The sequence below is a fragment of the Primulina eburnea genome, chromosome 7, assembly GCF_022965805.1.
Source record: "Primulina eburnea isolate SZY01 chromosome 7, ASM2296580v1, whole genome shotgun sequence".
Taxonomy (NCBI): Eukaryota; Viridiplantae; Streptophyta; class Magnoliopsida; order Lamiales; family Gesneriaceae; genus Primulina; species Primulina eburnea.
In genome coordinates this window covers 11,040,150-11,066,236 of record NC_133107.1, presented here as the reverse complement: position 1 = coordinate 11,066,236, position 26,087 = coordinate 11,040,150, and the positions used below count along the sequence as shown (strand labels likewise).

At 35.9% G+C, this 26,087-nt stretch overlaps 1 protein-coding gene across 1 annotated transcript; it reads left to right on the top strand.

Annotated features, from left to right (window-relative positions):
* Positions 1-1,477: 1,477 nt before the first annotated feature.
* On the top strand, positions 1,478-2,239 carry LOC140836140 (zinc finger protein GIS3-like). Its single transcript, XM_073201551.1, has one exon. The coding sequence runs from the start codon at positions 1,589-1,591 to the stop codon at positions 2,174-2,176; it is 588 nt and encodes a 195-aa protein (XP_073057652.1). The 5' UTR covers positions 1,478-1,588; the 3' UTR covers positions 2,177-2,239.
* Positions 2,240-26,087: the final 23,848 nt, after the last annotated feature.

The following is a 26,087-nucleotide window of genomic DNA, read 5'->3' as shown; positions in this document are numbered from 1 at the left end:
ACGAGTTTCTTTGATTGTTTGCAGGTGTTATCACAGCCATTATCCTCACTCAAAATTCCTAAACACTATAAATTGTTGATTTGATCCGTTGGAGCTCCTTGCCCGGCTCACCCATTTCAGCGTGATCACATCATTCATGTTTATATAATGTAAATATGGATACAATCAATTTTATGAAAAATATATTATATTTGGTTCACTCGTGAAAAAATATTATTTTTTATTGTAAATATCGGTAGGGTTAACTCGTCAAACGAATAAAAATTCATAAGACTGTCTCACAAAAGACCTACTACGTATCCAATAAAAAATTGCCAAATTCAATTCAAGAATAACAATTTCCTTAAAAACTCAGTGCATTGGTGACCATTTTTAATTTGAGAAGGCATAAAAATAAACTTTTAAATTAGATATTAAATTATTTATTAGTGGAACGAGCCCCAATGAGGTATCGTGAAGCCCATGTCTCGATTGCCCGACTCGTTCATTCACATAACCTAGTTCAGTTCATGTTACCTCTCTATCTTTCTGTGCAGCCTTTCTTTTATTTGATTAATTGTTTGGCACACACTTACATGGAATCACAGATGGATTGATGTAAGGTGCTTATTTAAATTTTTTAAAAAAAAAACAAAAAAACAAATAAAGAGTGCCCCACAATTGAGGATCTTAGCATATAATAACAATTTCATAAGAAATTAAGGGTGCATTCATGATCACATTCATTTGACTCATTTAGATATAGGAGAAATTATCATGTAATTTGTCAGTTTTTCGTTTCTCATTATGGTGTAGGTGATCAATTCACAGTCTTGGTCAATTAATCTACATTTTTTTTTTCAATTTTCATCGGAGTGCTGACGTGACGTCTAATATATCAACAATGTCCACATCATTAATCTTAAGTGTTGATGAAAAAAAAAAATCATGATATTACCCGATTTTAAAAGATTCGGGCAGTTTGTAAAGATTTGAGTGACCAGTTAATATGCGATAGTCGAAAGAACGACCTTTTGGGATGTTATCTACGTCACAAAGAAAAGTGAGTGGCGTCTAAGTGAAGATACCCTGTTACTCAAGCATGTAGTTGCTTGATAAAAGTTCCAAAGAACTAGAGACTTTGATTGAAAATAGATTTTATCTTGAAAATCAGGTGGCATGAGCTATTTATAGATTTTTAGAGAGTTTTGCGAGCTTTAGCTTCTATGGACCTAGTTGAATTTACGGGTCTTGATAGATTACCTTAATAAATAACTGAAAAGAAATTAATGTTATCAGTATTTAGTGTTACGTAATTATTCCGATAAAAATGATTAAAATTGAAAAATATAAACGCAAATTAGTGTATTATTATGAGTTGACTGATAACATAATAAAAAAAAATTTCCTTAAAAAATTTAATTTTTTATTTCTCTAATAAGTCACAAGCAGACCTTAACTCTGTCCTATCGACATTGGATATGTGGAAGCACTTACTGAAACCCTAATACTATATAAATACCCACACAGAGCAGCAACTTTCTCGAGTCACCCCCACCAAAATTCTTGATTCTTTCTTCTCTCTTCTTTCAATTTACATTTAACTTGAATGTATGTCATGTCAAAACTGGAGTATCGAAACCCGAAACCACACAACATTACAAGCACTGCCCGCTTAAAACTATTCGGATTCGACGTATCGGAAGATCTAGAAGAAGTAGATTCCACAAAAACTCCATCAAGGTCACCGGATTCCGGTGGTTTACCACCTTCATTGTCCCGGAAATACGAGTGCCAGTACTGCTCCCGCGAGTTCCCAAACTCACAAGCTTTGGGCGGACACCAAAACGCTCACAAGAAAGAGAGACAACAGCTGAAGCGTGCACAAATGCAGGCCACTCGAAACTCCGTTTTTTCCTGCATGCGAAACACGACGTTTCACTGCTTCATTCCACCGGAGAATCTCCTCCCCTCCGTCGATGTCCCACTTCCGGCGGTGGCGCAGCCGTCCCCGTCGTGGGTTCATGCTCCACGGGATGCACGGTCATTGAACGTGTCGCGTCGCTGTGAAGTTTCAGCTCCGGCAGTTGATGGGCCTCAACAGCCCATTAAAGCCCACAAGGGTTTTGATGGCCCGATTTTCGATTACGCATTTGGGCTGGATTTGCATCTGAGCCTGGCTCCAGCCGCACCATAAGTTCCACTTTTCGATTCGGTTTCGATTTCGGTTTTTTTTTTTTTTTAAATCAAAGCAAATGAAGAATCACCAATGCAGTGTTTTTGCATGTATTTATAAAAATGTATGACCTTTTCGAAATTAAAAAATATGTGCAACTTAATAAAGCTATGTGAAGAAACAAATTGATTGGGTTCAATTCTGAAAAAGATAATGACAATTTAGGCTACAGGGAAATATGCCAAGCATGATTCTTTAAAAAATAATTGTGAAATATGAATAAGTTGAGTAGCCGTTTTATTATATTTGTGAATCCACCTTTAATATAACAAGTGTCAGAATGTTCCATGAATCAAGCCTTTACTTAGGTAATTGTGAAAATTCTGTCGTCATGAGTATGGTTAATGTGAACATATCTGACTCGAAATCGAAAACCCGAACATATTTTTTTCCGGTTGAACCAGTTCAGGTTAACGGTTCGGTCCTATTTTGACACCCCTTGTTTTTAATCGGAAGTTAAACGAACCGAGTTGGTTCGTAAATTTTTCAAGCTTACTAAAAAATATTTGATTCGTATTCTATTATATCGAATTCAAACATGTTCGAACTTTTTTCGAGCCCAAATTATATTATTTGCTAGTTCAAAAGCTGCCCGCGAGACTTGATATTTTTAATAATATAATGTAAATATACATAAAATAAATATATTTCCAGTCTTTCTCATATTTATTTTCGAGCAATATTTAAAACAGATCGCGAACATGTTCTCATCTTTAGAGTCGAACTATAACCCGACCTTTGATTCGAATTGAACTCGAACAAAAAAAATTAAATTTTCTCGAATATATCAATTTCAAGCCGAATTTGATCCTTCAATTTTCAACATATTATGCTCGATTCGGTTCTTTACACCCCCAGTTTTTTAAACTTCTAGTCATATATCATATAATGTTTTGTAATTTTAATCTTTTTTCATTGAAAGTGTTGATGCAACATCATCCACACAACTCAAATCAGTTTCAGATCAAAGTCATGTCATCGTCGCATTAGCTCAACATTGAAAAAATTACCGAAATTGTAAATAAATATATAAAACAAATATATCGAACTAAAACTTCAATCTCACAACATGGATATCTCAAATCGCAAATATGCATATTTACTAAACCAAAATTGCAATTTCCATAATTTCCTTAATATGTTTTGGTAAATATTTTCAAGAATAATAAAAATATTATAATGGCCAACTAGAACATTTTGTGCAAATTTGTGCACATTAATTTCTAAAATTCTGATTATGTCTCTTATCAAATACTGAGTGTGGTACCTTCAAAAAAAAATACCGAGTGTGGTCAAGCCAGTCACATGCTTGTCCCCTATATTCATATTTTCTAAATTCATGTACGCCATAATTTAATATTTTCAAGGGTCAAATAGTTTTATTTTTTGAGCAAATTTTGGCATTAACAATGGATCAGATTGTTAGTAAGCAGTTCCCCATGTGAAGGATTCACTTCCAGAATCATATTTTTTTACATTTATATATTTTATAAACATATAATATTATATGTTACTGTATTATAATTAATAATAATAAAAGACAAAAACTTATGTGAGACGGTCTGACGGGTCGTATTTTGTGAGACGGATTTTTTTTGGGTTATCTATGAAAAATTATTATTTTTTATGCTAAAAGTATTACTTTTTATTGTGAATATTGGTAGAGTTGACCCGTCTCACAGATTAAGATCCGTGAGACGGTCTCACATGAGACCTACTCTAAAAAAAATAGAAACGTGTAGATTATCCATCAATTAGTTTATGTTTTATAATTCTAATCACAAAATGACAATACCACCCTTGATTCATAACATTTTTCCAAACCACTATCAATTTTAAAAATAATCGAAATTACCGAACTTAAAATTTCATTTTATTAAATTATCAAGTTATTTTTAATAATAAAAGTCACCTTATAATTGTTAATTTTAATAAAATCCCTTATGTAATTTTTTTTAACATCAAAATTTATATATATATAAATTTTGATTTTAAAAAAATTATGTAAAAATTTAGGGATTTTATTAAAATTAACAATATAAATTTGTATTGTTATGCATAAAAAAAATTATTTTACACTGGCAAAAACGTGTGAATGCTCATCAATATTATACTATAAAGCTATCTTTTACTGGATTTGAGATAAGGCCGCCCCGTTACAAAATTGAACTAATTTTTTCATCAGAAAAAAACTTTAGATTTTCTGCTTGTTACTGTTAAGAGTAGGTATCTTGTGAGACGATCTCACGAATCTTTATCTGTAAGACGGATCAACCCTACCGATTCACAAGAAAAAGTAATATTCTTTGCATAAAAAGTAATATTTTTTTCATGGATGACTCAAATAACTGATATTCACAATAAAAAGTAATATTCTTAGCATAAAAAGTAATATTTTTCTTATATGACCCAAATAAGAGATTTGTCTCATAAAATATGACTCGTGAGACCGTCACATACGAGTTGCTGCCTAATGTTAAACTACATATCTTCATCAATATATATAATTTATCTTTCCATGACACTTGTGGATGTATTCGATATATTCCCTTGACTGAACTTAGTATATCTGTTTATTTTTTATTATCAAAAAAATTTGATGCATAGATAAAAAAAAAATTACTTTTGCTAATGAAAAGCAAGAATAGTTGTCACCCAAAAACACGATTATAAAATGAACTCTTATATCAACTATTTCATATTCAAATTAATTTATGAAAATAGTTAATTTAAGTTGATTTATGAGTCTATTACAATCATTATCACTTTAAACTTTTATTTTCAATCAATTTGATACAAAGTTATCATTTTCAAATGACTGAAATCATATTTAAAATTATTGCCTTATATTTTTATTCGCGTGTGTGTAGCCTATCTTTTTAATATAATTTTCAAGATTCAATGATTTAATTAATTTGGATTTAACAAAATAAACAGAACAACTATATTTTAGCAATTATATGAAAGTTGAAATCTTTTTTTACACTTTTGACATTTATCTTGCGGTATGATCAAGCAAAATCAAATGAATAATTTCCAAGTACTATTACTTCTTTCTTTCATCCTTTTGCTAGGCCACCATTAAAAAAAAGATTTCGACCCGAAATTTTAATTATTAAAATAAAAAATGCCGAAAAGCGAAAAAATTAGTTCTATTCCAAAACGTAACCGATTAATCGAAAAACTAGATCTAATTTCTTCAATGTCGTTTATTTTTTTTAATTACAAATAGAAAAATATTACAAAAAATAATTTAAAAATCAACTTTAATGCGGGTTGATTCGATTTACGAGTTAATTAATTTTTACTCGAAACCCACGATTCCATTTTTGCCTCAAATAAAACGATGGAGATAACCTAGTGGAAGAAATTGGGAAAAAAAAAATCCACATTAATTGAAAAAAAATTCAATTATTTTGCAAAGGAGTAGTTTCTTTATTCAAAATTTAATTATATATTTATAATAACTATAATTAAGAATTATAATTTTACGAACAGCCAAAGGAAATTTACAGCTATATATCAAAGACATACTTTATGCATGCCAAATTATCTTTCGACGAAAGTTAAATTTCGATCATTGCTCGTACCTTTGCGGCCTTAAAATTTCTCCAAGTTCAGACTAAAAAAGGATCGATTTCGTTCCAAATACATAGGATTCCTTCTCTTTTTCGATTATTCAAAACTATATATAGTCCAGTTTTTATATTTATTATTATTTTTTTAATTATTTATTGTTATAACTTTGTTAATTTCGTCTTTGAAAACGTGCAACCATTTTTTGAATGAATTGAATATATGCAAAATAGGAAGTTTGGTTTTCCAATGACTTTTTAACATATGTGAAAAAGAAAATAATCCTATTTTTTTTGGGATGAATGGTGTTGGGGATCGATGTAGAGTTTAGAGGGGGTGAATAAACTCTTCTTCTTTAATGATAGTTTTTGCAAAGGGTGCTAGAATCCTGTTAGAAATTGTAGTTGTTCTTGTTCAATAGTCCGTCCAGCAGATTACAATGATAAGTGCGGAAACAATCCGATGGAGTAAGGTGAAAAACAGTAATAGCAGTAGACAATAAAACAGTAGTTGTTTCTGGAAGTTCGAAGATAAAATCTTCTACGTCTCCCCTTCTTCTGTTTCCAGAAGTTATCACTAAAAGACGTTGGATTTTACAGTACAACACTTGTACACATCCACTTTAGCAGAGCTTATCTATTGCATACTGAAACTCTTATTAACTAAACACAAAGTGACTCAGTATAACAAAGTTCTGGAAAAGACTCTTTTCCAGTTTACAAACTCTTCTCAGAATATAGTAAGGTGTTTTGCTTGAAGAGATTAAGAAACAGTAGTACAAGATGATCTTCAAATATCAGATGTAAAATATGAAACGTGTACTGCTTTTCTGCAAGTTTGAGCTTAGAAAATGGTGATTGATTCGCGGTTGCTCAAAGTAGCGTTGGATAGATAAAAGATCAGTGATAATCTTCAGTGGTTTTGATCGATATATATAGATAACTTGAATCCAACGTCTATAATAAACGGCTCTTTTGGTGTCTGAAAGAAACAACTTTATTCCTTAAATGGATCCTGCAAAAAGCTTTCAACACAATCAGTCTTGTTACTTACTAAAATGGGTAAGTCGAATTAAATGATTTAGTACAACATTTAATGGTGCAATAAATACTTGTACTCGATAAATTAACGGTAACATTTAAGACTACTTTCATTGGCTTAGAAAACGTCAAGTTATCCTAATTTCAGACACGGTTCTGCTTCTGGTTATCTAAGTTCTGAAAACTTAGTACTGCTTTTATATTGTCTATTGGTTTTAACTAACAGCCTGCTGGTTTTGATTCGTATCGCCACAATAAATTTAGGTCTAACAATTTCACCCTTTATGGTGATGCCAAAACTTGAATGTTAGCAAAGATAGATAACAGCAAATACAAAACAACAAAATATATTAAGATACTAAAACAACAAAGATTTTAGTTATCAGTGCCAATGTCTCTGAAATAATTTCAACATCCGGATCATCAGCATTAAGATTTCTTCTGGCAGAGGATTCTTCCAAGTCTCCAGTTCTTGTAACTTCTGGTTGACTTCCTTCTGGTTGTTTTTCTTCCCCCTTTTGGCATCAGCGGACATGACTTGAGCAATTAAGTAGTCCATACGCCCAGAGAGATTTATTATCCCATTGTGGAGCATCTCTAGATATGGTGTATGATGAGATACTTGTTCACTTAGAGTATTAAGAATTGAGATTGAGACTCAATCTTGGCATCCATCAACTCTATTGAAGTAAAAACTGAGCGAATAACATCATCATGGTCGGTGAGTCGTTGGAGAATGTGAGTTTGTCCGAGCATTATAGTACCTTGACTTCTGGAAACAGCTTGTCTAAAAATAGTTGTCTCAGCATGCATCTTGTTAACAGATTCCATCGTGCGAAATATCTCTTTAGAGATACGATCTCGGAAAAACTGTGCGCCACTCACTTTTGCGGCATGTTCACGCGATATTTGCTTAACAATCTCCGATAGATTGTTGAGATTTCTTTTCAGAACTTCTATCTCAAATTCCATGTTAAAGATTTCTGGTTCCGGAGATGGATTTCTAGCGAGCATACGCTGCCTGATTTCAGCAACATGGGCAATATGAGCAGCAAAGTCAGAAACAGATACAACCAATGCAGTAGAGACTGGAAACTGTTGAGGAGCAGTAGGAAGAATTGTGTCCAGCAGAGTAGTAGAAGAGCCGGGTTCAGAAGAGATTTCCTCAGGAGCAGTAGGAGGGATTTGTGTTGCAATAGTTTCTTCAGCAGCAGATGGAGCAGGAGAGGTGATTTCAAGAGCATTAATTTGTTCAGAGGCAACATTCTCGGCTTGGTGAACATTTCAAGTTGTTTCCAGTGGTTGCTCCGAGGAGGTAAATTCAGACGACCTATGCAGGAGAGCTGTCATTTTTGCTTGATGTTCAGCAGAAAATTTCTCAAGATTCAGAAATGGATGATCATCTGAAGCTTCCATGGGTTGGTTTCGGGTGATGGTTTTGAGGAGAACACATCCTGATTTGATTGAGGTGGACCAGCAGTAGGAACAATTGACTGAATGACCTCATCCACCGAGGCCAGCTCTTGAACAGAGATCAAAGACAAAGATCGAGTAGGCAGTTCTGGTAGTGCAGGAGTAATTGAGACCTTTGCGTTTATGGGACCTGTGGTCCTTCCCTCAACTGACTGTATCTGCAAAAGTTCAGGAACCATGTCTAATATGTATGAAAGAGGTTTAGCAAAAGCCTGCTCTTGAGTGTGAATCTGTTCAATCAAGCAAATTCAATCTATCAGTGATAATCTTGATAATATCCTGATCATGAGAAGCAGTAGGACTCTTTGGATCAAAATTAGACTTAAGTGTTGACAACACAGAGTCCATTTCCTTCTGCCTTAATTGATCAAGGACGTAGTTCCTTCGATTCATTTCCTCAATGACATTTTTGGTTTTTGTAATAGTGATATAGGTGGATTTTACTTGTTTTTCATGTCATGTTTTGTCCCATTGTGTTGCATTTATCATTTAGATTGCATGCATTTTATCACATTTTAGTTTATGTTATGTTTTATATTAATCATGTGACTCGGTGTGAAAATGCAGGAGATTCATGCAAAAATGAAGAAAAAAGAATTATTTTGTGAAGGACTTCCGCGCGACCGCACATTCACATCCGCTCGGGCGCGGGAGAGCTGTGGAAAAATTCATTTTTGCGAAAGTCATCCGCCCTAGCAGATGTTTATGTCCGCCCGGGCGCATTAAAGAAAAATAAAAATAAAAGATCTGCGATAGTCATCAGCCCGGGCAGAAACTTATGTCCGCCCGGGCGTGCTCGTTATTTTTGGAAAGATTTTTGGACGATTTCTTCCCTTAAGGCTGAATGGGGAGGATATGGTAGGGAGGGGAGGCACGAAATAGGGGTCATTCAGACTTCATTGGAGAGCCGCGCAAGCTTTGGAGAGAATTTTGTGCTTGGATTGAAGATTTGAAGGTTTCCGGGCATCGCTCTTAGTTTTTTCGTCAATTCTAGTATTTTTAATTTAGTTTTTGTCATCTAAACTTAGTTTTGTCTATTTCTACTATGAATTCGAGTAGCTAAACTTACATTATTTGTTGGGATTTAAGGGGATCCTACCCCGAACTTTGATTTGAATTAATTTATATTTCGATTGTTGTGTTATTCTTGATTATATTATTGTTTTATCGTGTCGTTAGAGCGTAGCTAACTTTAACAACATTTTTATATTGCGAGTGAGTTCAAGAGAATAACTTGTGATAGGAACGAGTAGCATAATCCGTGGATCTATAATTTACATAGACATAAGAAATTGGATACGCGCCGATAGTCATAGTCCTAAGGGTCGAAAACTAGGGAATTTCATAGATCGACATGCAATTCACTCTTGATAAATAATTAAAAGCATTTAATTACTTCATTGAGTAGAATTAAGTTTGACATAGCTCGAGATAGTGTGTTCAATTGAATAGGAAATCCAGTCGGAAGCATATAATCATTATCGAACGAATAAATTAATTAACGACGGGTAGGTGAACCGATATTCCCAACAAATTCATTTCTCATTGAATTTTTAATCAACCATTTTAGATATTAGATCTCATTAATCATTTCTTGAATACGTTTATTTGCATGTTTATTTGATCATAGTAGTATAAAACAACCAACCAATTTTTCGTTGCTAAAGATTTAATGACTGAAAATAATAATTGGCAAACACAGTCTCCAGTAGAACGATACTCGTACTCATGTACATTATACTATTACTTGACATCGTGCACTTGCGATTAATTTTTGAGCAGACAAAATCATATTTTTATTGAGGATTCCACAGTGCAAGTTTTGTTCGATCAAGTAGCAAAAACTCTCTTCTCATTCTTCATCATGCGTCCCAATGTGTTTTCAGTACGTAAATAAGTGAGAGGATGAAAAACTCTCATCTTCAGTCATTCATCAAAAAATAAAAAAATTTCTTTGGCAGAGTTTTCAATCTCCTGAAGGTGGAGCTCAATGCCAGTTTGTACTGTGTTTTGGTGCGTTGGAGTTGAGGTTCTTCAAATATCTTCCCTTTCCCTTTTCCAGTAGGAGAAGGTAGCACAGATCGAGTAGTGGAGGATCCGACTAGTGAATCTCGAAAAAAAACTCCAGTAACAGGTTTGAGAGTAGACACTGAAGTTGATGTTGATGAAATAACAACATCTACTAGTGCGATGACAGAAGTGGCATCAGTTGGTTGTGAAACAACAATAGTGACTCCTGGATCTGAAACAGACTTGGGTTTCGGTGAGTTGACAGCTTGAAATACTTGTCTCAACGGAACAATATCCAAATCAGCAATGACTGCTGTTTTCTTGATGCGGATGGTAGTTCTGGGCTTCTTTTTGTTTGGAGTTGCTACTGGAATGGAAGCAGCAGTAGGTGCAGCTGATTCTTCAGATACAGTTTTCTCCAAATCAGTCAAGACAATTACTTTTTTCTTTTGATTTTCTTTAGAACAGCTTGGCCTTCGTCCTGAGCATCCCCAATCTCCTTTTTCATTGAAACAAATTCAGCCATAGTTGGCTTAGGTCGAAGAGCAAGCACGTTATCAGCGTCTGCCATAGTAACAAAAGAAGCATCCTGTTCAGTGGTGAACGGAAAACCATCATCCTTCAACATCTGGCTAATTTGAACAGCAAACCTAGTACTCTTTCGTGAAATCATTTCTCTCATGATTTTGAATAGGGACCAACTCCAATCTAACTTAATCTCAGAAGTGATTGCTACCATCACCTGAACTTTTTATTTGGTTAATTTATCAAAAGTATCGGCTTTCACAAGAAGTGCCTTCTCCACAATATCAGCGAGTACTTGGTACTCCATTTTCAGAAGCTTCTTGAAACACGAGGGAGAGAGTTCCCACAAGAAGCTGAGAAGGTAGAGAGGGCAATGGAGATTTCTTCCTTTGAAATTCCTGAAAGATCAGAGGTGCCTGAGATTGGAAGAAAGAAAGTTGAACCAAGCAGTGTAGCATCAATAGAAATAGATGCGTCCCCCTGAGAATAAACAATATGCCCAACTTGAACATATGCTTTGGCGAAGAATTCCAAAAGTGCGGTCTTGTAGATAACAGCAGGTGCTTCCAGAAACTTTCGAAGTCCAGATTTCTCAACAGCTTTGAACATCTGAACAAGTTCTTCATCCTTGATGGTAAGTACTAATGCAAATTTGACTTGATAAGCATTGAGTATATAAGCTCCAGCCATTTCGTTGCCTGTAAAGAGAGTAGCTTCAAAATAGATTGTATGCTCACGATTTCGAAAGAAAGCAGTAGTTAGAGAGTAAAATTCTGGAAACTTAAAAGGTGAAAAGGAGTAAAAAGAGCGATTAATATTCAAAAGAGAATGTACAGCCATCAATGTAAACACAAGGACACGTTTCAATATGTTTACGGTTGAGTATGAGAAAAGTCATGCAGAGTGTGTCAGAGAGACACTAATTATTTCAAAATTCGAAAAGTAATAATAAAAGAGCGGGCTGTCCAGATGGTTACTGAAGAAAAACCAGAAGAGGGTTTGTCGTTTTATGATAATATCTACTGGAAGTCATAAGATGCTGAAATATTTTCAGCAGATTAATACAAAAACTAGTAGACACTTGTTTTATGAAAAAGATAAACATCCTTTCTGCTTCTGATAGGGTATAAAATTGACAGTCTGAAAAACGATATTGTTCCCCCTAAATTCATGCAATTAATAAATGTGACGATACGGTTTCTGAGGAAAAGATAGATCAATCTTGGTATTCGTGTAGTCAAATCACCGTCTCTTCAGCTTCCGAAGACTCTATAAAATTACCTGCAAATTCACAAACTAAATCATTCTATCTTTTCATCAAATCAACACAAATGATAAGTGCAAGTGATCTCTCGGAGCCTTCTCCAGAGTCAGAATCAGCAGAGGAATTCCAAAGACAACTTCCAGCCTCTCGTAAGCAGATGTTTGAAGACATCCTTTTTCAAGATATGAAGATTAGGAAGAAAATCATCAGTTTATTAATATGAACAATCAGTTAAATTGTTCGTTTTCGTTAGGACTAAGCTGAGGGATAATCCCCTTCACGAACCACGATCACGCAAAGCGATAGAGTGTGAGTGTGTGTGTGGGGGGGGGGGGGGTGTCCCAGTAGTCCTTAGATAAGTTCCTGTACTTTGCAACATAGAAAAGTACTTCAAGCTGCTGATATCAACAAATGTAGTAGATAAAATCGATGTAATTCTTCTGGTTTTATGAATGAAAAATCTCATTTTTTGACCTTTTTTTATCTACTGCTTTCATTGAATGAATGATAATAAAAAATTGAGTAAGAAAAACCCAGTCTGTGTAATTCGTAGAACGGTTCGGTTGACTTGAAACGCTTCAACTTCTTCGCCTTTAAAAGCAACCTGTTGAGTGGCAAGACTATGTAGATACTGAATTGTGTAGTGTAACATGGTTTTGATTACATTCAAGATAAAATATCAGTATTTATCTTAAATTGTATTTTTATTCTTCTGCAAAGAGAACAGAGTTAACAAAAAGTCGATAATAATTAACCAGATAATAACATTAATAAAATCAAGTTAAATCAATTAATCCCAATATATTTCGAAAGTAAGAAAACTTATTCTCAGGCAGATGTTTAGTAAAGATATCTGCTGCTTGTAAATCAGTAGAAACATATTTCAGACGAATGTCCTTCTTCTGCACATGATCTGTTATAAAATGATGTCTAATGTCGATGTGCTTCGTTCTGGAAGGAAGTACTGGATTTTGCGTGATTGCAATGGCACTGGTATTGTCACAGAAGATAGGTGATTCTGAGGCTTGAATTCCATAGTCTTTGAGTTGTTGTTGTATCCAAATTATTTGAGAGCAGCAATTTCCAGCAGCAAGGTATTTTGCTTCTGCAGTAGACGTAGCTATGGAAGTCTGCTTTTTACTAAACCAGGAGATCAGCCTATCACCAAGGAATTGACAAAACCACTTGTGATTTTCCTGTTTAGTTTGCAACATGCATAATCAGCATCTGAATATCCAGTAAGATTGAAAGATGAATCAATGGGATACCATAAGCCGGCATTTTGAGTTCCTTTTAAGTACTTCAAAATACGTTTAGCAGCAATATAATGAGATCTCTTGGGGTTAGATTGAAATCTTGCACAAATGCAGACAAGCAAATTGAATATCAGGTCTAATGGCAGTAAGATACAATAGTGAGCCAATGAGACCCGATACTGAGTTACCTCTACTGTAATTCCACTTTCATCTTTATCAAGCTTGTAGATGAGCTCATTCGAGTGGAAGCAGTAGAGCATACTTCCATACCAAACTTTTTCAGTAGCTCTTTAGTATACTTGGCTTGATTTGTGAACATAGCAGTATCAAGTTGTTTGATCTGTAACCCTAGGAAGAATGTTAATTCTCCCATCATGCTCATTTCGAATTGATACTACATCAACTTAGCAAACTTTGCACATAGTTTGGGGTTAGTTGACCCAAAAATAATGTCATCAACATAGATCTGCACTCATAGAATGTGTTTATTCTTGACTAGAGTGAACAAGGTCTTGTCTACTGTGTCAATTGTAAAATCATGATGGATAAGAAATTGTGGCAAAGTGTCATACCATGCTCTAGGTTCCTGTTTTAAACCATACAGAGCTTTGTGTAATTTGAATACATGATGAGGTGAAAAATGATCAATAAAACCCGAAGGTTGTTCGACGTAGACCTCTTCTTGTAGTAGACCATTTAGGAAGGCATTTTTCACATCCATTTGATAAACTTTGAAATTCTTAAAAGAAGCAAAATCCGAAAATATTCTGATAGCTTCGAGCCTTGCTACTGGCGCATAGGTTCATCATAGTAGATTCCTTCCTCTTGTCTAAAACCTGGAGCCACCAGTCTTGCTTTATTTCTAATCACTGTGCCTTCTTCATTTAGTTTGTTTCTGAATACCCATCGGGTTCCAATGACAGCTTGGTGAGATGGTCTAGGTACTAGAAACCAAACTTCGTTTCTTTTGAATTGATTCAGTTCTTCTTGCATAGCTTCAATCCAACTTGGATCGAGAAGGGCTTCTTCAATTTTCTTTGGTTCATCCTGAGAGACAAAAGCAGCATGCATATATTCATTAATGATTTTCCTTCTGGTTCTCAAGGGCGCAGCTGGATTTCCAATAACCAAATATGGAGGATGATATTTTCTCCAAATAAAAGGGTTTAAAGGGATTTCTTCCTGGTTTGATATATTTGGATTGATCTCAACTGAACCAACAGTAGGTTCTTGAGTGTCTTCTACTGGTACTGGTAAATCTAATGTCTGTAATTCTGGTTCCACTATGGGAATGTCTGGTTCTGGATTTTGAACATCTTTGATACTTGGTTCTGCATCATCTTATCCAGTTCCAAGTGAATCCTCTATAACATGTTACTCAAATTTGACATATTAGATATTTCAGGAGCACTGCTGTCCTCATCGAAGACAACATGAACCGATTATTCAACATTGAGAGTTCTATTGTTGAAGATTCTGAAAGTTTTGCTCACAGCAGAGTAACCAAGAAATAGCCCAGCATCTGATTTTTGAATCAAATGTAGTTAAATAATTTTTTCTATTATTGAGCACAATGCATTTGCAACCAAACACATGAAAATAAGATACATTAGACTTACTCCCTTTTCATATCTCATAAGGAGTCTAATTATGCCTTTTGTTGATCATTGTTCTGTTTTGCGTGTAACATGCAGTGTTGGTTGCTTCTGCCCAGAAGAGTTGAGAGATATCTGCATCTGCTAGCATTGTTCTAGCAGCTTCTTTAAGAGTTCTGTTTCTCCTCTTAGCTGCTCCGTTTTGCTGGAGTTCTGGCAGCTGAATACTCATGATGAATTCCTTGTTCATCTAAATATAAATCAAGAATTTTGTTAGTGAACTCAGTACCCCGATCACTTCTGATTTTAATAATAGAAGAAGATTTTTAAGTTTGAATCTTTTTCAGAAGCTTGATCAGGAGGTTACCGGTTTTATCTTTTCCAGCAAGAAATATTACCCAAGTAAATCTAGAGAAATCATCAATAACAACAAGGGTGTATTTTATTCCCCCTAAGCTCATGATAGGGATTGGACCAAATAAGTCATATGCAGTAATTCCAAACATCTTGAAGTTGATTTACTACCTTTGTTCTTGAAGCTGGATCTGATCTGTTTTCCAAGCTGACATGCATGACAAACATGATTCTTAACAAAATTAATATCAGGAAAACCATCAACTATGTTCTGCTTCATGAGATTATTGATTGACTTGAAATTCAAATGATTCAATCTCTTGTGCCAGAGCCAATGCTTATCAGTAAGAGAAGCAACTAAACATGTAGGAACAATAGCATCTAAGTTCCATGAGACTTTGTAAGTGTTGCCTTCTCTCTTTCCAGTTAATACAGTAGACTCATCAGAATCTTTAACTGTGCATATGTGCTTCTGAAAAGCTACAGAATAACCATTATCACACAGTTGACTAATGATAATCAAATTATAACAGAGATTCTCAACCAGTAGTACGTCATTGATAGTTATGTTACCATGGATAAACTTACACTTACCCACAGTTTTACCGTTTGAGTTATCTCCAAAGGTTATCTTAGGTCAGTACACTTCTCTGTCCAATCATGTGTCTGGAACATTCACTGTCCAGATACCATGTGGAGCTGCTTACTTTAGCTTTCTTCACCTGTTCCTGCAAACATAAATTTTAGTATCTGGTACCTAATCTACTTGGGTCCAAGCCTTATTAGTCCCTTAAGAACCCACATTTGTACAATTTTCCTTGATTTTGTACTTCGAGTATCCATAGAGGTGTGTGCAGCAGAAGATCTGTTATTTCTAACAGTATGCATAATGGAATGTCCTTCTGTTTGTGTTGTCTAGCCTGTATCTCTTCTGAAAAGGCCTAGAATTAAAGTAATGATAGTTCTTAACCTTCATAGGGGGTTGTCCTCCTGAGTTGAATCCTATACTAGATCTAGCACTCTGGTGAACTTTTTCCTTAGGTTCAACATATCCCAGACCATAATTCTTCCTTCTATTCATTTGATTTACATTCCTTTCAACTTGAACAGTTGGTACTTCAGGTTCATATATCATACTGGATTTAACAAAGTGAATGAATTTCCCTTTGCCTTTATCCAGTTCTCGCTTGGTACTGGTTTCAGAAGTGCTTTCATTATTGCTGAATCCGAGACCACTTCTATCTCCGGATTGCTTCTGCAATTCTTGCATATTTTCCAACGAAACAGAAGCCTTATTCCAAGCATTTACTAGAATAGACAGCTTCTGATTTTCAGATCTCATTGTCTGGTAACCTGCCTTTACTCTTTCATTCTCGGTTTTCAACTTACTCATCTCCACTTTCAAATCATTGCAGTTATTCTCTTGCAAGAAAGTGAGTTTACTGACTTGATTTTTTAAGTTTAGATTTTCAATCTTAACTTCCTCGAATGATTGAGAAAGTCTTGAGTACTTCCCTACCATGTCATGCAATGCTTTAATTAAATCAGTTCGTGTAAATTCGTCAGAGTCAAAGTCGAATACCTCTTCAGATGTCGAGTTTGGTTCAACATCCGCCATAAGACATTTGATCTCTTTTGCATCATTTTCACTGGAATGATTTTCTGAGTCAGATGACTCAGAACTAGAATCCGCCCATTTAGATTTGCTTTCTTCAGCAATCATCGCTTTGCGGTCTTTTCTGAATTTCTTGTCATTCCTTTTGTACTCTTTCTTCTTCTGGTCATCTTTCTTGGGCTTTGGACAGTAGCAATAAAGTGACCAATCTTTCCACAGTTGAAGCACGCCATATCACAGGGTGGTGAATCCTTCTTGAAGTTCCGATTAGGGTTTTGGTAAGCTCGGTGATTCTTCTTCATGAACCTGGAGAACTTTTTTACAAAGAGAGACATAGCGTCATTGCTGATCTTTTCAGCAGTCTTTTCAGAAGTACTCTCAATAAAGGTAGCAGGTACTGCTTGTGGGATGACTACAGCAGCAGCGGTAGAAGTAGTAGCAGCAGTATCAGCAAGGGCCTTGGTTGGTAGGTTTGTTGATGGCTCTTCTCCGCTTCTCACTTCTAGCTCGAACTCGTAGGCTTTTAAGTCGGCGAACAAGTCATGTAGCTCCAACTTGTTTATATCTTTAGAGTCTCTCATAGCCATTGTTTTGACGTCCCATTCCCTAGGTAAAGCTCTCATCACCTTGAGTGTTATTTCTCTGTTGCTATGCTCTTTACTAAGGGCAGCGAGTTCATTAACCAAGCTGTTGAAACATTCATCAAACTCATTTAGAGTTTCTCCAGCCTTCATTTTCAGATTTTCAAACTTCTGCATTGCTACAGACAGTTTATTTTCATTTGTCTGCTCAATTTCTTCACATGTCTGAATGAGCTTTTCCCAGATCTCTTTCGCGGTAGAACACATCTTGATTTTACTGAATGTGTTTTTATCAAGAGTTTCATACAGAATATCCTTCGCAACATTGTCGAGATTAGCTTTCTTCTTATCTTCTACAGTCTATTCATTTCTTGATTTTTCAACCATTTGTGGTGCACCTTCAGTAACAGCAATTGCTGTATTTGGCTTTAAGATCTTTAATAGACCATTTGTGATGACATGCCACATGTCATCATCTTGGGCTGCAAGATGAACTTGCATCCGGATCTTCCATTCATCAAAATCTTCTTTCGAGAACATAGGAACCTTGCTAAAATGTGCCATAACTGTTGCAAATTTACAGAACAAGAGAAATCTGCCCGCTTGTTGGGGATCGATGTAGAGTTTAGAGGGGAGGTGAATAAACTCTTCTTCTTTGATGATAGTTTTTGCAAAGGGTGCTAGAATCCTGCTAGAAATTGTAGTTGTTCTTGTTCAATAGTACGTCAAGCAGATTACAATGATAAGTACGTAAACAATCCGATGGAGTAGGGTGAAAAACAGTAATAACAATAGGCAATAAAACAGTAGTTGTTTTTGGAAGTTCGAAGATAAAATCTTCTACGTCTCCCCTTCTTCTGTTTCCAAAAAGTATCACTAAAAGACTTTGGATTTTACAGTACAACACTTGTACACACCCACTTCAGCAGGGCTTATCTCTTGCCTACTGAAACTCTTAGTAACTAAACACAAAGTGACTCAGTATAACAATGTTCTGGAAAAGACTCTTTTCCAGTTTACAAACTCTTCTCAGAATATAGTAGGTGTTTTGCTTGAAGAGATTAAGAAACAGGAATAGAAGATGATCTTCAAAGATCAGATGTAAAATATGAAGCGTGTACTGCTTTTCTGCAAGTTTGAGCTTAGAAAATGGTGATTGATTCATGGTTGCTCAAAGTAGCGTTGGATAGATAAAAGATCAGTGATCATCTTCAAGTGGTTTTGATCCATATATATAGATAACTTGAATCCAACGTCTATAATAAAAAATGGCTCTTTTGGTGTCTGAAAGAAACTTCTTTATTCTTTAAATGGATCCTGCAAAAAGCTTTCAACACAATCAGTCTTGTTACTTACTAAAATGGGTAAGTCGAATTAAATGACTTAGTACAGCATTTAATGGTGCAATAAATACTTGTACTCGATAAATGAACGGTAACATTTAAGACTACTTCCGTTAGCATAGAAGACGTCAAGTTATCCTAATTTCAGACTCGGTTCTACTTCTGGTTATCTAAATTTTGAAAACTTAGTCCTGCTTTTATATTGTCTATTGGTTTTAACTAACAGCCTGCTGGTTTTGATTCGTATCGCCACAGTAAATTTAGGTTTAACAAATGGAATACAATTTTCGATGTAAGAATTTTTCCATATATTATTTACTTATTAATATGGCATAAAAATTTAAAAATGTTAAATCTAAGACTTCAAATAATGTAGGTTTTAAAATTTAATAAAACAATAACCAAGAGTAAAGGATGCGAACGTGTAATTTTCAATGAGTAAGTCTTTTGTGAGACGGTCTCACGATTCTTTATCTGCGAGACAGCTCAATCCTACTGACATTCACAATAAAAAGTAATACTCTTAGTATAAAAAGTAATATTTTTTCATGAATAATCCAAATAAAATATCAGTCTCACAAAATACGACCCGTGAGACCGTCTCATACAAGTTTTTGTCATTTTCAATATATCTAATTATTTCAACAATTTTCAAATTTTAGTAGACATTATATTGTCTTCCACAAATTTATCTATATATCTTTTCTTTAAAAAATATTATAAAAATATTTCTATTTGGTATATTTATGCATGTGCATCGTATGCGATTCTCAGGTTATTTGTCAAGATATATATAATAACTTTAACTCTCGATACAAAAAAAAAACCTTTATAATAATTTACTTTTGGCATCTTGGTTTCCTTTGATAATTGATTTCTTTAATAAGAAATTAATTTCAAATATTAAAAGTATCAAACTGTTTCTAAAGAAACTTGCGAGGCATGCCAGGCACGTGATCGTGCCAAATATGAAATGATCCGACTTATTTTTCAAACGTTATGTGATATGAATCTAACCGGACATTACATGCTACATCTTGAGAGGAGATCTAGACAGCTGCATTTTCAAGATCGTATAAGCAAAAGTCGAAGCTTCAAATAATTCGGCATGCATAGCAATGAAGTTGGAAGACATTTTAATGTTATTCAAATGCTAAATTATGAAGAAGATGTTAAATCAAGACCCCAGACCTGAGAGCTCCGCACTAGGCAGAAAACCTTCGTGCCCTAGCGCGTGCCTGGCGCCTGAGCGGTAAAATATCGCGTCCAAGCACCACAGTCACTGTCCAGACGGTGAATTACAGAACACTTCGCTCCCATGCAGTAACATCTTACCGCCCAATCCGTCCAGTCCAGAACACTTGGTATTCGAGCGATCTCGCTCCCGAGCTCGCCCACCTGCAGGAAAATTGTCTTATTTCCTAGTTTAGAGTCTTAGTTAATTAGGTAACTAGATTTTGATATCTTTTAGATTTGTAAACAATATATATACGAATTTTATTGATTATGAACAATAAAAATTGAGTTTTAATATATTGATTGAGTTTTTCTCTCAAATTCAAATCTTTGATTTGTATACACATTTGTGTGTTTCTCAAATTAAACTTATCAAAGTTTAACACTTTGTGGCGTTTGTTGATTGTTCTTCTCTCGGGTTGTCAAAGACGAGTTTTTTGAAATTTTGTTCTGATCGATTGTTACCTTCTATATTATTTGTTGCTAAGTTCTTAGTAATTTAGAGGTGAATATTAAAACAATTGCTTGTTTCAAAAAGATCGGGACAGCATATCGTTCTTTGTTTCATTGAATCGAGGGCGTGACTCCGTTTTTGAGTGCGTTTACTTTTCATGATTGAATAATCGCATCATTTGGTACAAGAGCTTTAGGTTCCCTTTGATTCAAGTAAGTTTATCTTTTTTTTTTTTATCAAATCTGTCTTTATCCTTAGTTTGTTTTCAGATATGTTTTGCTTTACTGTTCTTCTTCTTTCGTGAATCTTTGTTTCTCGAAATTTTTTAATTGTTTGTCAAAATCCAAAAAAAAAAAAAACGAGTATAAAAATTCCAAAAATTTGCTATAAATTTGTTTAGATATTTTGTTCTACTCTCTTTTGTGACTCATATTCAAGCGACTCTCACAAAAATGTTTTTTTCAAAATTCTTGTTGTACGCAGTCCCTCTAAGTTAGTTTGCAAGTGTCGTGAAATTTGAACTTGTGAGTTTGCTGCACACAAGTTACAAAGCCTGAAAGTGTACCTTGCGAGAGAACTTTCAAAAATCGAGTGAAATACTTGAGGGTAAGCGTTTATTTCTTGGAGTGCCGTGCAAGGTATATGTAGTGAGGACAAAAAAAAAAGAGTCGAGTGAATTTTCGTTGGACTGATTAGTGAGAATTTGTGGTGAGGAAAATTTATTCTTTATAGTTTTTCTACATTTCTACTACCTTTTTTTGCAGGTATGATGTCTAACGATCGCCAATTTCAAACAATGTTAGGAAGGTTGGATAGAATGTGGGAGAACGAGTTCAAGCCTCTACGTGAAAAGTATAGGAGGTGCGAAGAAGATGAGACGTATGATAGGCAAGATGATGTGAATAAGCGAGGTAGTAGATTTGGAGGGAATAGAGCTTTGCACATGGATTGTTATGATATAGGCAATTTCATAATGGGTATAGAAGCTGGGAAGGGTATAGACCGGGTGGCACGAAGATGACAATTCCATTTTTAAGTTGGGAAGCCGATCCAAAGGCGTACCCTGAGTGGGAGGATATGATGGAGTGTATATTTGAGATCCGAGAGGATTATACCGAAGCAATGAAAGTAAGACAAGCTTGTAGTAAGTTTACCGACTAAGTTACTACTCGGTGGGATAAGTTAGTACTTGGTAGGAGACGATGTGGGCATGACCTTATAGTTATGTGAGATGAGATGAAAAAGTGATGAGGAAGCGATTTGTTTCAAATCACGATAATAGGAGAGGTGGTAGGAGAGATGAGTGTGGCTTGTACGAGGCTCCTATGACATCCTTTTGGCGGATGAGCTTGGAAGAGGAAATCATTGCTAGGCAAATGGAAGAGTCCAGACGTGAAACTACCAAATATGAATATCAAGGTAAATTTAAAAATTCAATTTCTCGTACTTGTGATATTATATATTGTTGGTGTTTCGAAGTTGGGTATGATATTAGCCAATGTCCATGTAAGAGTTGACAGTAGTAGCGTCGTCTGTTGAGCTTGAATCTCAAATTGAGGTTAATTTTGTAGCTGAACCTAAATCTGAAGTTGAGGTTGTTGTTGAACTTGAACCTGAAGTTGAGGTTGTAGTGGAACCTGAATTTAAGGTTGTGAAAGTTGTTGATGATAGTATTCCCTTAGTTGATAAGTCGAATGATGTTGAACGATATACAATGGAGGCCGAGTCATTAGATGGAGGAGAAGTGCTTAATTTGTCTAATATGAATGTGGGGAGTAGGCAATGAGCAATAATTGTACATAAATTTCTTGAGGAACAAAATGTTTTATTGGTTCAATTGAATCCAAATGTTGTTCTCGAGGATCAATAAAAATTTCCTTGAAGTGAATGAAAAAGAATTTAAAATGGTCGAAAAAAAAAGAGATAACAAAAGAGCGCGATGACTATCAAAAGAAAAAAGATGAGATGAGAGAAAAAGAAAAAGAAAAAGAAAAAGAGGCCAAATTTTTTTAAAAAAAGAAAAATAATTTGAAGGCCCAAAAGAGTGAGATAGAGTGTTGTTTATTCTTGCATAAACCCTTTCATATACCTCTGTACAAAGTGGTTTATCCATATTGTGATGATATAGCCGGTTCAATCACGAGCATTGTTATTTTTTATTTGCAGGATTTTGGAGTTGTCACGACGAGGAGACAAAAGAGTCTTGTTGAAGGGAGAACCCCATAGTTTGAGCCGTAAGAATGCAAGTGCAATCGCAATGAGGTAATGTTAGTTGCCAACGCAACAACCGAGAGGTATGATTTGCTTCCTTACCTTAATTAGTTGGTTTGTTACTGATAAGTGCAAGATTTGCACTTAATTTATATTAGAATCCATTTTGAATTATGCTTGTTTCGAACAGAATTATGCGTTTTTGGTTGTTTTGTTGTCATTTCAGGATGGAGAAGATAGTGGATACGCAACCAAGTGAATCGAGAAAACAGAACCGAATCGAGAGCTCAGCTATTGCCAAGACCAGAAGTATGCGCGCCATAGCGCCACTTCACGCGCAGTCGCGCGCACGTTTACTCAAACCCTCGGACAGAGCCTCGCGCGCGCCTGCGCGAGATCACGCGCAGCCGCGCGCAATGATGTGCAGATGATCGACAGTGGCATGCGCGCCAACGCGCCAACTCATGCGCACCCGCGCGCACAGATCCGAGAGCAACGCGCGCAAGCGCGATTTCACGCACAACCGCGCACGAGCAAACGCACCACACGGCAGAACGGTCCGCGCCACCGCGCGAGTTCTTGCGCCACCGCGCGCGCGCCGCGTTCCAGAAAATTATAAAAGCGCGATTCTTAGGTCAGAAAAGGGAGCAGCCGTCACTGGAGAAACACAGGAGATCTTCAGCCGTCCAGGGAGAAAAAGACACAAGAAACGGAGCGCCTACAGGAGATAGAGATTCAGAGTGCGAAGAACCATCGCAAATACGAAGAACGACGGATCTGGGGACAGAAACGACACTTCGAATTTGTTATCTTTTCCTTTGTTTCTTTATTTTATTGCGTAGCAATGTCTAGAATCACAAACATGTCTTGTTTTCTCTTGGATTTCGTGATGAACTAACTTTCCAGTCTAGAGAATGACGTAGCTTTGTGGACACGATGATTTGACGTGGTTATTTTATAAGATTGAATTCCATTTCATGTTTACTTGTGTTTCTATGTGTTTATTGCACTGCAATTTACTGGCCATAAATTGTTGTTGTTTGATTAATTCTACGACTCGGGAGAGGGACTAGGATTATAGATCATTAGAACACATCGTTAAATGTTTATAGCGTTCGGAAGGCGTATAACTTTAGCGAGGCTTAGTAAGAACATTGTTAGCATTTATCTATGAAACGTAGATTCTAATTAGGAATAATTGAATCGAAGTTGATAGATACACTTTATTCGTCACTTGGGAAAGGGTGAATAAAACAATCTAAGTGTTCTTGGCCATTAATTGATTGGAATTCAGGAATATAAATTAACTGTGAATAATTATCATGGAAACTTTGTGAAATCATTTCTCTAGATATTTTCTCTCATTGATATTTCTCAATTCGGTGATCTAATTAATTCATTGTTTTCAATTAATTCGTTTAAACAAACAAATCTGATTATTGATTTTTCTAGATAAAGTCTTGGCTATTTTAATTACAAGAATTGATATACATTTTTACACACACTCCTCGTGGGATCGATACTTGTACTCAAAAGTACATTTTACTATAACTTGACATCGTGCGCTTGCGAGCATTTAAGAAAACACGCAACAAGTTTTTGGCGCCGTTGCCGGGGAGTGTCAAATTTGAATTTATATCAGTATTGTTACCAATTAGTCTAGATTTTAATTTACAACTTTTATTTTATTTCATTTTTGACTTATTCACTTTCTCTGTTTGACAGTGCATGCTAAGATCGCACAGTCCTGATTTGCTTATTTTTGATCTGGAGATCGAACGAACTGCGAGAAGATTGAGAAAAGCGAGAAGGGAAGAAATCAAAGCGATGGCTGATAACAGAGAAAACGACAGACAGATGCCGCCTGAGGACTATACCAATCAGAGATCACTTTCGACCAGTGATCAACACGCACTATTCTGGCATTGCTCGAGGAACCATCAATGCCAACAATTTCGAGCTTAAGCCCGCATTGATAAACATGGTTCAACAGAACCAGTTTGGGGGAGCCACTACTGCAGATCCTCATCTACATCTCAGAACATTCTTGGAGATTACGGACACGGTAAAAATAAATGGTGTTTTTGATGATATTATTCGACTGCGCTTGTTTCCTTTTTCTCTCAGGGATCAAGCAAGAGGATGGCTCCAATCACTGCCATTAGGGAGCATCACGACATGGCAAGAGCCGGCGACGAAGTTCCTTTCTAAATATTTTCCACCTGCGAAGTCTGCACAATTAAAGATTGAGATCAGCACTTTTAGACAGACAGACTTCGAGCAGTTGTATGAAGCTTGGGAAAGGTATAAGGAGTTGTTGAGGAGGTGCCCAAATCATGGATTTGAAGACTGGGTACAAATCGAGCTTTTCTATAATGGATTGAATGGTCAGACTCGGACAACAGTAGATGCAGCGGCAGGTGGCATAATCTTTGCCAAATCTCCTGCTCAAGCCTATGACTTGCTTGAGCAGATGACTATTAATAGCTACCAGTGGCCGTTTGAGAGGTCAAGAGTACAAAAGACTACTGGAGTTTATGTTGTGGATCCTATCACATCACTGACTGCACAAGTTTCGGCATTGACAGCACATATTGCAGCGATGAACAAGCCAAGCCAATCTATGTCTGATGTAGCATTGGTGACTGCTGCGGAAGAGCCAGTTGTGGAGGAAGCTCAGTACATCAATAACAATCGTGGCTATGGAGGATACCGAGGTAACCCTCCCCCTAACACTTATCACCCTGGTTTGAGAAACCATGAAAACTTTTATTATGCAAACAATAAGAATGTGTTGAATCCTCCTCCGGGGTTCAATACATCAAATGGGGAAGGAAAGCCATCGTTTGAAGATTTAGTGGGGACTTTTGTTGTTGAATCTGGTAAAAGGATGTCTAGAACTGAGTCTAGACTGGACAACCTTGAGACACACATGGCAAGTATTGGTGCGACCTTGAAAATCCTGGAGTCGCAAGTGGGGCAGATAACGAAGCAACTCACGTCTCAACCATCAGGCGCAGTTCAAAAGACTGCCGACCCAAATCTGAGAGAGGTGAATGCCATTTTTATGCAGCATGAGGAGATTGGTGTGGTAGGCAGCGAAGAGAAAGAGGTTGAACTCACACATGTTCAGAATGAGAAGCCAACTCCAAGCAAAAGAACCCGAGGTAAGAAATCGGAGAGGTATGATTTAAATCAATGCATTGATATTTCCTTACTTCCCTACCCTCAGAGATTTTTACAATTACATGCTGAATTTAAAAAGAAAAAAAGTCTTGAAGATCTCAAGACCCTACATTCTAATATTCAGTCTGCAGAGCAGGAAGATGTGGCATTTAA